This window comes from Rhineura floridana, chromosome 6, assembly GCF_030035675.1.
Source record: "Rhineura floridana isolate rRhiFlo1 chromosome 6, rRhiFlo1.hap2, whole genome shotgun sequence".
NCBI lineage: Eukaryota > Metazoa > Chordata > Lepidosauria > Squamata > Rhineuridae > Rhineura > Rhineura floridana.
The window spans coordinates 152,299,022-152,314,086 of record NC_084485.1 but is presented as its reverse complement, the minus strand read 5'-3'; the positions used below and the strand labels follow the sequence as shown (position 1 = coordinate 152,314,086).

The 15,065-nt window shown below is 41.1% G+C and overlaps 1 protein-coding gene across 9 annotated transcripts in view; it reads left to right on the top strand.

Moving 5' to 3' along the window:
• Window positions 1-15,065, top strand: part of TNR (tenascin R) — a 223,338-nt gene that overhangs the window by 74,582 nt on the left and 133,691 nt on the right. The window contains exons 1-2 of one of the 9 annotated variants that reach the window (XM_061634118.1): window positions 6,684-6,778; window positions 10,402-10,959. In XM_061634118.1, coding sequence (XP_061490102.1) covers window positions 10,461-10,959 — 499 coding nt within the window. In that variant the 5' untranslated portion in view covers window positions 6,684-6,778; window positions 10,402-10,460. Of the gene's footprint in view, window positions 1-6,683; window positions 6,844-7,245; window positions 7,363-8,392; window positions 8,508-9,044; window positions 9,228-10,401; window positions 10,960-15,065 lie in introns of those variants that run through there. The other 8 variants (XM_061634115.1, XM_061634116.1, XM_061634122.1 and 5 more) reach the window with 8 other exon arrangements.

Below are 15,065 nucleotides of genomic sequence, written 5' to 3'. Positions count from 1 at the left end.
CGTTAAATTTCTTGTTCCTCAACCATTCTGATGTAGATTTGCTTGTGTATTTCGGATCATTGCCTTGCTGCATGACCCAGCTGCGCTTCAGCTTCAGCTGATGGACAGATGGCCTGACATTTGCCTGTAAACGTCTCTGAGACAAAATAGAATTCATGGTTCCTTCAATGATGACAAGTTGCTCAGGCCCTGATGCAGCAAAGCATCCCCAAACCATGACTGCCACTACCATGCTTGACTGTTGGTATGAGTAGGGTATTCCATAGCATGGGGGCCACAGTTGAAAAGGCTCTCTCCCATGTGCCTGCCAGTCTAACATCTTTCATTCCAGGCACGCAGAGGAGACCAGAGCCAGCTGATCTGAAATCATGGGTGGGTACATATGGGCATTAGCAGTTCCTCAACTACATTGGTCCAAGGCAGTTTAGGGCTTTAAAGGTCAAAAACAGCACTTTCAATTCGGCCTGGAAACAAATTGGGAGCCAGTGGGGTTGATAAAGCACAGGGGTGAAATGATCACCACACTACGATCCAGTTAACTTTCTGGCTGCCACATTTTCAACCAACTGCAATTTCCAAACCATTTTCAAAGGCAGCCCTGCATAAAGCCGTTACTCTAATCAAACCTCGATGTCACTAATGCATGTTAAAACCAGTTAAAACAGCTAGGCTGGTGCGGACCAGAGAGAGGGCATTTTCGATTATGGCCCCTGCCCTCTGGAATTCCCTTCCTTTCAATCTGCGTCATGCCCCCTCCCTGATAGGTTTCCGCCGGGCCTTGAAGACCTGGCTGTTCAAGCAGGCCTATGGGATTTCTGGGATGGGTTAGCTTTTAATTGCTGTTTAGTTTAACTATTGAATGTGGTTTTCTGGTTTTATATTGTATTTCATTATGTTAGTGTACGTCGCCTAGAGTGACCGTTAATTCGGCCAGATAGGCGACTCATAAATAAAATTTTATTATTATTATTATGTGTCACTATGGCCAAGTCAACTGCTTCCAGGAACAGGCACAGCTGGTAGACCAGTTTGAGTTGGCCAAAAGCTCTCCTGGCTACCGCAGCCACCTGATATTCAAGCAGCAGGGCAGGTTCCAGGAGGACTCCCAAACTGCAGATCTGCTCCTGTGAGGGGAGTGCAAGCCTGGCTGCAGACCTATCCCTGGCCAGCTTTTCCCCTTGACCAGCAACACTTCTGTCTTGCCTGGATTAAGTTTCAGTTTGTTAGCCCACATCCAGCCCTTCACAGCCTCCAGGCACTGGTTTAGGATGAGCCTCCCTGCAATCAGGTGGTAGGGAGAGATAGAGTTGAGTGTCCTCAGCATATTGATGACATTGTAGTCCAAATCACTGGATGACCTCTCCCAGCAGTTTCATATAGATGTCAAAGAGCACAGGAGACAGAATATACTCCTCCTGTCTGATGACTTGCATAGGTAATCAAGCAGGGTGACCAAGGCAATCTCTGTCCCACGACCCAGGCCTGAATCCTGATTGCAAAGGGTCTAAGACAATCCAATTATCCAGGAAAACTTGGAGCTGAGCAGCCACTGCTTTCTCAATCACAATGCCCAAAAAGAGGAGATTAGAGACTGGGTAGAAGTTGTTAAGATTCACAGGATCTAATGAAGGCTTCTTTAACAAAGGTCTTGTCACAGCCTCCTTCAACAATGGTGGCATAGAACCTTCCCTTAGGGAGGTATTTATGGTTGCCAGGTCAGAAGCATCCCAAACCCTGAGATTTCTGGGGTGGGCCTTAGTGGGGGGTGGGCCCTACTTATTAAGCATGATACATTAAGCATCAATCACAGTTGCTTGGAGCATACCACTAAAAAAAATCTGATTCAAAATAAAGACAGAAATCTAAGCTAAATGAGGGTGTTTCCAGGTCCAGCTGAAGTAACTGGATCATTCCTTCTTATCTGCTTAGACAGCTTGGGTAAGGAACATTTAATCTAGCCCACTTGCTTCTGGCAAGAAGGGTTTAAGTGCCCTCAGGTCAGCCCATTCACCAGAAGGCCATTGTAGGAAGAAAGGAACCTAGAGTTGTGGAGATGTTACATGGGAGCACTCAGGAGTAAAGATGGATGCCCCTGAAGGCTGCAATTCTAAACACACTTACTGAGGTACTAAGCCCCACAGAACTCAGTGGGACATACTTCTGAGTAGGTATTGTTAGGATTGTGCTGTTGGTATGGCTTGACTAGGGATATCTGCAAAGATATCCATATTAAAGCAGGGTTGGCAACCCTCTGCCTGGAATGCCCTGCCTGCCTTTTAACATGGCTGCTCAAACTTCTTTACAGACTTGACCCTTCACTGCAGAGAGAAGTTTGAGAAATGAGTAAGAGTTAAGAATATTCTCTACTGTTTCCTGCTAACTCTGTGGGCTGCTATAAACTCACTTTGACAGCCAACCCAATTCCAGTGAGTAATAATTAGGGATGGGGTTCGCTGCATGGTGCTGATTCGCATACAGTTCAATAGTCCATCATTTATTTACCGGTCTATCCTTTTACTGGCACTGGCTGATTTGATCTGCTGCTCATGTTTTTCGGTGATTTGATCCACAGGTGTTTTTTGGGTGTGTGTGTGAAAATTAAGTAATTATTTTCATAGATACTTATGTAAATGACAGCATTCCACATAGTTTTCTGGCAGCAGGAAAAACATTGCTTAATTTTTAGGTAGCTGCTGTGAATGAATGATCCCAGTGCTCCATGTGGTTTTCTGGCAGCGGAATAAAACATTGCGTAATTTTTAGGTCGCTTACCTGAATGAATTGATCACAGCGTTCCACGTGGTGTTTCCCCCCCCTATTTTTACATATCAATGAGATAGATACTCGCCTTTGAGTCTGTCTTGTCTCAGGCTTACTCTCTTTTTGATATGGTCTGTGCCAGTTTGGAAGCACTGATATCTCATAGAGGACAGTATATCCACCCCTTTCCTGAAGTGAATGATTGATTGCTACTTGCCCCGAACTGAGTGGTTGATGGGCAGGACAGTGAGTATGTGTGTTGTTCATAATAATCTATTTTTTGCAAAAGAAAGAGGGAGTCCTGAAGAACCCTTTGGAAGAAGAGATAATAACGATAATGCAATAATGATTTTTTGGTAATATATAATAGACAAATGGAAATCCTGTGGTTGACACATCTTAATTTAAAAAATTGTGTAAAATAGGGGGAGGATTTTGGGAAAACAATTCTTGCTGATTGCAGTCATGGCAGGAAAATCTGTGCTGATTACAGCCATGACCCACTGCAAGAGATTGGTGCCGCTCCGAAGGAATAGCCAACAAGCAAATTCAGTTGGGATCTGGTACCAGGTTTGATTTTTTTTTTAATATTCTCCCCCATCCCTAGTAATAACTGACAAGAGAGAAAACAAATATGGTTTCTAGCTTCACAGGTAGTAGACTGGGAACAACAACCATTGAAGCCACACTTCCCAATATGTGAATTTTCTTTTACCACTATGGGGTAAGAAACAAATGATCATGCAAATAACAAGGAGCATCATCAGTGTGTTTAAGGGGGCTGAGCTGACCACATGGAACCAGTTGTTGTTTCTATGGATGTAAGGGAATGAAGTCAGAGGTAAATGAAATGCAAATAGAAAAAGAAAAGCGAAATACAATGATGATTTTCTAAATGCAGTACCATACCAACCACAACAAGATTCCTATGAGTGAGACAGAACACTCAGCATCCCACAACCAGTTAGGGTTCCTAACCAAGACAAAAAATCCTGGCAGCCAGTCAGCCAAGGTCACAGAATTCCCCATGCAGCACAATCTGACCCAGGGGCTGCAGTTAGTGAAGAATGCTGCAGCACAATTGCTGACATGAGTGAGACCATGTGTTTTTTATCTGTTTTTCACTCATTGTTAGTTTTATTATTTTGAATGTTTTTAAATATGTGTCTTCAGCTGCTTTTGCCAATAATGTCATTGTTTTAATTCCTTCTATAAACCACTTTGAGACTTTTTACAATAAAGCGGTATATAAATGTTGTAAATAAAATACATAAATAAATTTCAGAGTCACTGTGGCCCTTGGGTCTCTTTCCTCTTTTAGGCACAATGGAATCTGTCTTATACTGAGTCATACTATTTAATACCATCTAGCTCAGTTCTGATGACATGGACTAGCATTGGCTCTCCAGGATTCCAGGCAATAGAGATTGAATTTTGGACCTTTGCATGAAAAGCATGTGCCCTACCACTGAGCTACAGCCCTGTTTAAAAACGTATCTTTTAAAATTGTTCTTTTCAATTCACTAATGAATGCACAGCATACTAGGGCAGTTCCACACCATTCAATTAAAGCACATTCAACATACATTTGAAGCACATGAATCCCTCTACAGAATCCTGGGAACTGTAGTTTGTTAAGGGTGGGGGGAACTATAAATGTGAGGGGGAAACTATACTTCCCAGGATTCTTTGGGGGAAGTCATGTGCTTTAAATGCAAATTGGGTGTGCTTTAAATGTATTATGTGGAGCTGTATTACTTCATAAACTTTGCCTGCATATAAATCATTTAAATTAAATTTTAAAATGGCAATAAGCTGCAAAGTTTACTGGGTAACCATGGGCTATGCAGCATCTCTCAGCCTAATCTGCCCCTCAAGGTGAAAACAACAGAGGGGAACATGACCACCCCAAGGAAGAAGGGCACACTGAAAATGTAGAGGAAATAATAACTTGTAAAGAATAATTTACAGCCATAGTGTGAAATCAGATACATATCAAGACATAGTATGAAGAAATTATATAAGCATGAATGTCAAAGATGTTTATTATTTACACAACCTATAAAGATATTTATAGTGCAATCCTATGCATGTTTACTCAGAAGCAAGTCCCAATGTATTCAATGGGGCTTACTCAGATAGGGAAGCATGCACAGGACTGCAATTCAATGATAAGGAACTTCACTTGCCCAATCCAAAATTCAGACTCATGCCATTTTAAGCTGTTTTGCGCCTGTTTTATACTTGTTTTATGGTTATTTGATTTTAAATGGCTTTATTTCTTGTTGTGAGCTGCCTTGGTTTCCAACCCTACCTCACAGGGTTGTTGGAAATTTTCCGTATACACACACACTGGAGATGTAAAAATACATACATCCCATATAAGAGTTGATTGTAAAACCAGTTGGCCATTGCAGAACATTTTTTTAAAGCATTAGTTTTTGCCAAATAAAAGCAGTGACAGGTAAGCCCTGCCTAACTGCTTGGGGGGGGGAGGATTGGAGGGAGAGAGAAAGATTTACAACACAATCCTTTGCTATGTTCACTCAAAAGTCCCATTGGTTTTCAGCACAATCCTAACCTTGTCTACTCAAAAGTAAGTCCTACTGAATTCAATTAGGTTAACTCCCTGGTATTTGGAACTAGCATTGCAGCTTTACTCCAAGAGAAGCTTCATATTGGGAAGATTTTCAAAACAGGTTATGAATAAGACAAATAAACTGCCCTCTTCAAAGTCCAGTAAAATTTAAGCTTGTTTGACTCCTAAATTAGAAGAGTATAACACTGTAGCATGTATCCTTTTTAAAACTTCTGTTCAAAAATTATTTGAAAGATAAAATGTATAATATGCCATTTTTGCAAGTAATTAAAAAAACCTGCATGTATACTTTTATTATACTTATAACTGAAAATGTTTACTGTGTATGCCCACCAAGATCCTGCTGTAATCTTCTGTTGTAGTGCAATCCTATGCATGTTTACTCAGAAGCAAGTCCCAATCCTGTACAGAGAAAGCACTCTTTATGCTGCTGAAAGCTATATCTTTACTGAATTCCTGATGTGAGGCAAGTAGGAAAAGGAAACTGTTCTCAGAACTTGAAAAGCGGTTTAGCTATTGCCTGGGGGGGTCAACAAATCTTGTCAATCACAAGCCTGACTTCACTTATTGGCTAAAAACCTGAAAAGGCAAGGATTAGACAACCAGTACTAAAAGAAGTTGCAGGGGCGGGCGGCTGATGTTTTGGTTTATATCTTTTGAACCAGACCACCTAGAAACATTGTTTAAAAAATGAAAGCTAAGAGTCCAGAGATCAAGGCTACCTCCCACTGCTCTTACGTCCCCTGCCCAATATTACCTCAATGACAGGCCCCCAACTACCTCCACCTGACACAAGAAAAGTTGAATTAAAATAAAAAATAAGAAAAGAAACAATTGTGAGCTCTATGGGGTGGTGGAAACCATGGACCATGTCATTTGGAATTGCATTAAGTATGTAAAAGATAGAGAGCCTCTCCTCTGACAGTTTAGTGTTTTTGGGATTAGAAAACAATGTGGGTTTGGCCCTTCGAGGCAAAAGTCTCTGGGTTAGGGTTGCCAGGTTCAGGGCCTGAGACTGATCCTGTATCTTTAGGAGAAGAGAAAGTCAGCCAAGTGCAGGTTTTCTCAACACTGTAATGGGAAAAACCACAAGGTGGAATTCTCCCACCCCCCTGCACAACTTTTAAAGATACATAAGACCTCTTGGTTGCCAGGCCTGGCCTCCAAGAGGTCTTCTGTGTCTTTAAAAGTTGCACAGGGAGAAGGGAGAATTTCAACTTGTGGTTTTTCCCATTATAGAGTTGCAAGAACACCTGCACGTGGCTGACTTTCTCTTCTCCTAAAGATACAGGATCAGTCTCAGGCCCTGAGCCTGGCAACCCTACTCTGGGGTGTGGTACTAGACACTATTTGGCAGTTTGTTAAAGATACTAAGCTTTATGAAAGGTTGTGAATGAGTTGTGTTACACGTGATTGACAGTAAGTGGAGATAATAGTGCTTTGTCCTGGCCTGGATTTGCCATTAAACATCAATTGAAGAAAAAGTAGGTGCAATTTCTGCTGGATTCTCTCTTTCACCTTTCCTCGGGGCTTGCCTTGCCTGGAGGTGGCTCTTGTGAAGGAGAGTGTTCCCTTCCCTCTGGCAGTAGTTCTTGGGCCTGATGAAATGGCAGGACAGAGCATTTGGGGGGAATGCATAAATTGGTACTGAAGTAGTTTTATGACACAGTTAGGAGCTCAATGGGCCAGTGTAGGGGTCCTTATTTTTGTTCCACTATGACATAACTTACATTGCTAAGTTCTTTACAATGTTCTACTGTGCAGAAGTACGTCAATGAATGAGGAAGAGAAAGCCTGTGTCTATTACATCTGCTATCTCAAACAGCTGTGGTTTACTTCAGTAATTTTGGCTGTAAAGTACATAATCTTGATAGGTACAAATGCATGAAAGTGAACTAGAGTAAATTACTTCTGATTGCATTGGCAATGCAGCTTTAGACACTTCAGACCAGTACTACTGAAGTTACTGCTCATGTAACACCCAACTACTGATGTTTGAAAGGGTAGGCGTGAGTGTAATTAACTTTACAAGGTTGAATCGTTACTTTAAGGAGACTGTTTCATTATCAAGTGTTTCTTATTTGTTTAGCTCTTTTTAGCCAGTAGGTTTACGATTACTAGCAAGAGTCCATATCTTCTAAACTGAAATAATGCCAACAGAGCAGACCCAAATGGGAGGGGATGAAACCTCTGAGCAAACTGACAAGACGGTTGCCCTAATCTAGTACTGTGCTGAAACCTCTCCTCTAATTTATTGCAAAGTTTCTTCACCTGTAAATGAGGTGTCCATTTTTCTACCTCATTCTCAGGGCACCTTAGAACTTATTTATAATACTGGTGGTGGGCATAGGGTTGAGTGTCCTTTATCACTGAGAGGTGACTGTGTGTGTTTTGTCCAGCCTTTCTCCTGTGCTCCAGTTACCTGCACTTCCTGATCAAAAAAAGCCCCGTAGGCAAAGGTATTCCATGATGTCTTCCCCTGGGCTTTATTTGAAACATGGGAAGCCAGGAAGGATGGCCACCTGGCACCTGAGAGAAATTAATACATTCACTGACTTTGTTTTAAGGGAAAACTTTCCTGTTACCAAAAAATCATTCTGCCCTGATATATTTTTAAAAGAAAAATATCTCCAAAACAGAAAGCAGTTGTCAGATACATGGTAGGCAGCTTCCCTGTCTTCCTGCACTTACAGGAGAGCTCAGCCTAAGGCATCATGAGGGTTTTGGGAAATGCAAACACTTTGGAAGGCTGCAGAATGTAGAGCACCAGACAGCTTATTTATAGAATGAAAGAAACACCCCGTAACCACTTCAAAAGATAAGTGCAACAAAAACCTTACCCACAAGAATTTCACCAATTTCCCCCCCTTTTGATAATTTTTGACTGCAATTTCCTTTCTCAGTTTGTGGGAAATTGTAAAAAAACAAACAAATCAGGAAGACATTTTCAGCTCAACACTACCCTGATCTAGCTAAGTAGATCCATGTGTTGCAGTTTTCTTCTGTGCACCTGTCACTTATTGAATTAGGGAACTACAGCTTAGATTGGATGTGCAATGAAATGGATATCCAGATGCAGAGGTGGTCTATTCTCACATTTCAGTTTTCAACAGGACACAGATCCAGATTTCCAGAAAGCAAATGGAAGGTAAATGTCCAGTTATGCATCCCATTGAAGGCAATGCAGTGTAGATGGATGGCACCTGTATTTGGATAAGCATCCAGTTTAAACTATGGTTCTTGATCCAGGAAGTGATAGATGCATGGAAGCCTCTGTCTTCATGCCAATCACCTTCATTGAATTGGGGCTCCTGTCTTGCCATACTGCCTGACAGCAGTGGCTCACATGGCAGGGCAGAGCAGCAGTGCTAGCTTCCCAGCAGGTATGTTACTACTGCTTAGCAGGAGGGAGGGGCAAGATGATGCAGAGGCTAGAATGCTGCAGGGGCACTGGTGGAGCCAATCCAGCACTCCTGGTGGTGCACCCACACCACACCAACCTCACTACTGCCTCAACCCTCTCCTTTCTGATAAGTGGCAGTGACACACCTGCTGGGAAGCTCGTGTTGCAGCTCAGCTCCACTTGGTGAGCCATCACTGCTACTTGGCACTTCTATTGCCTTCCAGCACAGGGAGTCCCAACCATCTGGCAATGGGCCAATGCATTCCCTCTCCTCTTTATTCAGAGTGAGGGCAAAGCAAAGTGTTGTTGCCCTCAGTGATGTCACCATATAGCTATGTCTGATTAGCTATGTGGTGCTGTGATATCAACATGCAGGCTATGTGTTCCTTGATAATCTGAAATCAGCAGAATGGTTTTGTTATTATTCCAAAGCAACTTCTGGGGTGTGTGAACAGAGATAAACAGGTACAAAAACCATATATAAGCTTGAGGGGTAAACATTTCATGCTCCCTAAAAACCCTTTTTTGTGTGCACCAAACGTGTTCAGAAAATTCAAAACAGACCTAGTTGCCTTCATATTCTGGTCTTGCACAACTTAAGAATTTGCTGCATTCTATAATTTAGAATCTTCACATCTCCTTTAATTTTGTTCATCCATCTTGGACTTCCCATAGATTTATTTGCCATTTGTGGAAAGCATGTTTAGCACTAGTAACCTTAGTAATCATACTTGCATATTGGATATGCTTAAGTCATCATTGACACTCTTTATCAGAAAGTGAAAGGTGGTCAACTAAAACAGTCATAGACTTTCTACTGTCAGAGTTACACACACAGCAGTCACCATTTGATCATCAGCATCAATACAAACAGCAAACATTGGAACTGTTTCATTGGTTCTTTTTGCTGCCCAAATTTGGACCTGTACCACGTAAGTGAAATCATTTGATCACTTGTTTGCAACTTCGTATTCCGATTAATTATCTTGTTAAGTAATGCAGATGTATTTAGTTTGTCTACTCAGCACATGTTTTGCCAGAGGATCACTTTGTCAAGTTAGTAAGAGACAGCAGATTGACAATAGCAAAGGAGGGGCATATGACATCACTCGGGAGGCCAGATTTGGCCCAGAGCCCACCCGTTGTTAACTTCTGTGCTAAACCAACCTGTCTAGACATTTCCTGAGTGATATTTTTGTTTGACCAAAGTCATATGATTTCTGTAACATACTGCAGTCCTATATATCTCTACTCAGAAGCAAATCTCATTGGATTCAATCGGGCTTCCTCCCAGGTAAGTGAGTATAAGACCTTAAGATTGTAAAACACTTTGCAGATTAGAAGAGGTAGACATGTGGTAATAATAGCAACTGTTGCCCTTTACTCTCCTTAATGGTAGATTATAATCGGATTGAAAATTGATGGTTTTTTTATTTAGTTCTTCCCATTCAACCTTCACACATAATAGCTTAATCCTAAACCTGTTTACATGGAAGCAAATCTCAACGTGAAGGGAGGGGGTGGGACTTATTCCCAAATTCTGTGGAAAGGATTTCAGCCTCAATATTTTTCATCAGATCTCCTTAGGAGTGACTTCAAACACTGGTCCCATAAATACACCTTATGTTCTTTATTTCAGGTTCTGCTAGAGCTTTACTTTCTAAGGTTGGCATAGAAGAGTCCTGTCCTTTAAAAAAAATGGGGGCTGATGGTGAAAACGTAGTTCTAAGGAATATTCTGGTTGGTCTCAGCTTAATGCTGCTGGGATCCATCTTCAGACCTTTTGAGTGCCGCTTAGAAGTGATGACAGAGAGAGTCAAAAGACAGGTGGCTGATGAGGAAGGTGGCTTTACCAACAGCACATCACCTATCAAAGATCAGCCCATGGTCTTCAGCCATATATACAACATTAATGTGCCTCTGGACAGCCTCTGTGCAACATCCCTAGAGGCTTCATCTGACCCAGAGTTGAGTTCAGAAGATGACCGGATGATGGAATACACCGAACAGACCTCAGACAGTGAGAGCCAGGTCACCTTCACCCACAGGATAAACCTCCCCAAACAGACTTGCAAGTGTGCCGCCTATTCCCGGGACATACAGGAGCTGCTGAGCAGGATTGAGATGCTGGAGAGGGAGGTGTCCATGCTTCGGGACCAATGCAACTCCAATTGCTGTCAAGAAAATGCAGCCACAGGTAGTACTTGATGCCATGAGGTGTTGCTGAAAGCTAAGACATTTCAAAGGAAAGAAGAACAAACTTAAGAATAATTTGGCTTAGGGGCTTGGATAGGCACAATTCTCCATCATGCTTCCAAATTTCCAGGAATGTCTGTATCGGTGGTCTTCAGCCTTTGGCAGCCTGGAACCCATTTTAGTTTTAATCCTAACCAACATTAGACTCACTTTTTTTTTCATTTGTACTATTTGTGTCTATCTTTATCTCTTTCTCTTACTCTTTCTTTTTCTATTCCTATATTTTTTTCTCCCTCTTAAGCAAAGAACCCTAAAGAAAAAAAAATTATCTTCATGCAATTTGTTTTAGGTCACAGAGGGACTCACGTTTGTATCCCAACCACTCTGTTAAAGGCAAAGAGTCAATTTTACTTACCTAGTGACCTCTCATGGACAAAATAAATAAAACACCAAGAAAGGTCAAAATTAGAACCATCCTTATCCATTTGGACAGGTTATGTGTGCCTACCCATGGCAGATTTCTGTGCTCTCTTGCTCATCCCCTTTCAAAAACCTTGCTGGCTGTTGAAAGTCAATCCCAAGATGACTCTTCAGCCACCAGCTATTTTGCTGATTGAGAGAGAAGATATCTGAATGTGGTTAGGAACTGGTGCTACTATTGCCAGGCCACCCACCACACACTAGGGATGGTATGTATTGGCCAGTGCCAGTTCAAAAGCAATCCATCAGCCTAACAGGGTGATATCAATTTGAGTTCATTCTTTGTCCACTTGCCACTGCTTTTACTGATCTGGTTTTCTTCCCCCTTGGAAAAAATATTGGTATTAGTATTGAAGTTTTAAAACAAAATAAAAATATTTTTAAAGGAAATTTTGATAAAGGAAATATTGATAAATTAAATGAAATATCAATATATTGAAGGAAATATCACTAAAATATCAATATTAATATCAATATTTTAGATGTGGATTTTTTTAAAAAAAGTTTCCAGAAGTAGCTGCAAAAAAACACTACATAATAATTGGATCTACAACAAAAGTGAATAAATGGAAAAATTGGAAGTGATTGACTAGATGCTAAAACACAATGGTAGCTATGAGACCTGTTCATTCTGACTACTGGATTGATCAAGGGGACTCCAGACTCCAAGCTGCTGAATAATGAAAATATATGTATGATAATGTCTACTCTATCTGGGAAACTTGAAAGCATCATCCTTCATCTAGAAGTCTTCAGACATGATGGAGAAGTTGAGGGAACAGGTAACCTGAATGCCTCGTGCTTTTTTTCTCTGCGTATATCCATCATGGGACTGAAGTAGCACTTTTAGATCTCTCCTAGCTCAGAAATGTACAAGCTGAGCCTATGTTGGGAGTGTATTTCCCTGCTAAGAGAGATGCAAGAGTAGAAACAGAAAACAGTATATTCTACATACATGGCTAAGTGTGAAGATCTCTACACACTCATCTGCCAAACAGAAGGTTACAAATGTATTATATTATTTATCACGTTTGTATCCAGATCTTCCTTCAAAGAACTCAAGATGGTATACAAGGGATTGTCCTGTGCTATCCATATAATGGATGTAGGTTAGGCTGTGATATAACGATTTGCCTAGCTAATGTCAAGGCTGAATGAAGATTTTGGGGTGAGTAAAGAACCACACACACATATACAGGCACTGAATTATGGGAGGATCTCAGTAAATTTTGATCAGGTGTCTAAATTCTTCTTCATTGGGGGCCTTACCAGTGGCAATAACACCTTCCCATGAACCTTTCAAAGCATTTCACTTCCTCTGCCCTCCTCCACCACCCAATTAAACATGCACACATTTCTAGGCCTCCCAATTGCATGCACCATTTTGAGCTGAAAATTCTCAAGCAATAATTTTCAGCTCAGCCTTAGTCTGGAGCCAAGCATAACTTGCCATATGTAAAGTAGTTATCAGGTTGTTGCTGAGTTAGGGAGGCCTGGGAGATAAAAATTAGGGAAAGGATTCAAACATTTGAGAAACACTAGAGGCTCTTTTGACAACTTGAGGAACTCATTAGCTCATGGGTGATAACTTCAAGCCTGTTTTTGGCAGGGATCAACTGCAGTATCTAGCTCCCCCACAGGGAACTTGGTTGTCCAGCCAATCCAGCTGTGTCTCTACGTGCCATGCACATGTAGGGTAGGTGGGTATGGTTTGGGCAAAATAGATTCATAAGCCAAATTGGGACCCGTGCCAGGTCCAATTTGACCCATGGGGCAGAGGTTTCTCACCCCTGCAATATATCAAAAAATACAGCCCATCTTTTGAAGTTGCAATCCTGAATACAATTACTCATGCATAAGTCTCAGTGACTTTTGCACACATAACAGGATCATACCCTTAGTGTCTGTTTAAAAAAAGGGTGTGTGGCTGTGCATGTGCACATGCTTAAAACATCTGGGAGAATATCTTTAGCAGACAGGAACCATTGACAGAAGCCATTTATAATGAAAGCAGGAAGCCATCTACACTGGTTTTCATCTGAATAACAAAGCACAAAGCTTTTTAGAGCTCACTATAAACCTTCCATCAGGTTTAGTCTTTCCAAAGACACGGTTCAGTTGGTCATCTCTACAAGTCTGTTCTTCAAAACCAAAGAAACAGCAGGCTATTGTAATAAGATGGTTTTCAAAGGGGTTTGTCAGTATAATGAATCTCAATCCCAGAAGAGAGAGGTAGAGATGGAAAATACTTTACACCTGAGGGAATATTGTAAAAGAGAGAGGTGTTTTTGAAAAGTGTTTCTGCTTGTCTTTTTGACCTGCTATTACACTGTGTAGACACCCAGCAAGGGGAGCTGTGGAAAAATATTAAAATTTATCCTTGCTCCCAAAACATATGTTGGCATTCCTAGACCTGACAGCCTACCTTACCAACATCGCCACTGTGAACCAGCCCCTGAATTGCAGAGGAGAATGAACCCCTTGTATCCCCTGTAAACACTGCAGTTTTTGCTGCTGCAGCCTTTGTAAAAGGAGGCAATAGGAGACTAAAGCACAGGACAAATGCCACTTAGGAATTATGACAACTGATCTCAAAATGGCTACTGGCCGGGATTTCAGTTCTCAGCTGGTGTTCCCCAGAACTCATTCTCTCTCATAGAACACTTTGGTTCCTACTATCATTACAGATAGAACTGGCCTAAAAATATAGGGGGAAACTGAAAAGGCACCCCATCACCACTGCTTGCTGCACCCTGTACAAATACTGAAAGGGAGAGACAAACTGCCTATTCAAATAGTAATTTTTCAAAGTGTGAAGAGGGAGCATGAATATCAGGGGCAAGGGGGTAGAAAGAGCCATTCTAAGACATTTTATCATCAGAAGCTTACATATTCCACTCCTGGTGATAAAAAACACACAGAGACTATTTGCTGCCCTTTCCTACAAGCCAAAATTTGTCTCCTGGTTAGCGATGAAAAATTCATTTCAGTTTGCATTTCAAGACAAATCTATGAAATCTCACTTTCCAAAACAATGTGAGACCCAAAACACAGCAATCCTTTGAAATGCACACTTTTTCAAATTTTGTTTTGCAATGCAGTTCACCAACCAACCAATGTTTACAAAAATACAAAAGTTAGGGGAAAGCCTGCATAAAAATTAATATATGAGTGAAAATTTGGGGATGCCTTTTAAAAATATATATTTTAGTATGCTCTGTGCACTAACTTTCCTTATACATACACACACCTATCCATATTAAATGTTGCTGAATGCATACATTTATACCACCAATATAACCAAAATTTCCATTGTAAAATTAGACATTCTACTAAAAAAAATTAAAAGAAAATTAAAGGACACTGTACATACATTCTCATTGAGAAACTAAGGCAGAGCATGCTGTTGCAGTGATGTTGGACATAGCAGAAAGAGGAGAGCCTTCAGAAATGTTTTAACAGTGGAGGAACTCCAGCAGTGATCCTTGTGGTGACAACAAGGGTGTTACACAAAGCTAGAGTATCCCCGTTTTCAGCTGTGAAATGCTGGTAGGACTGTGAACTCACACTGAATAACTTCTATTATGGTCAGCATATCTACCTTCCTTCATATCCCAACCTATATTT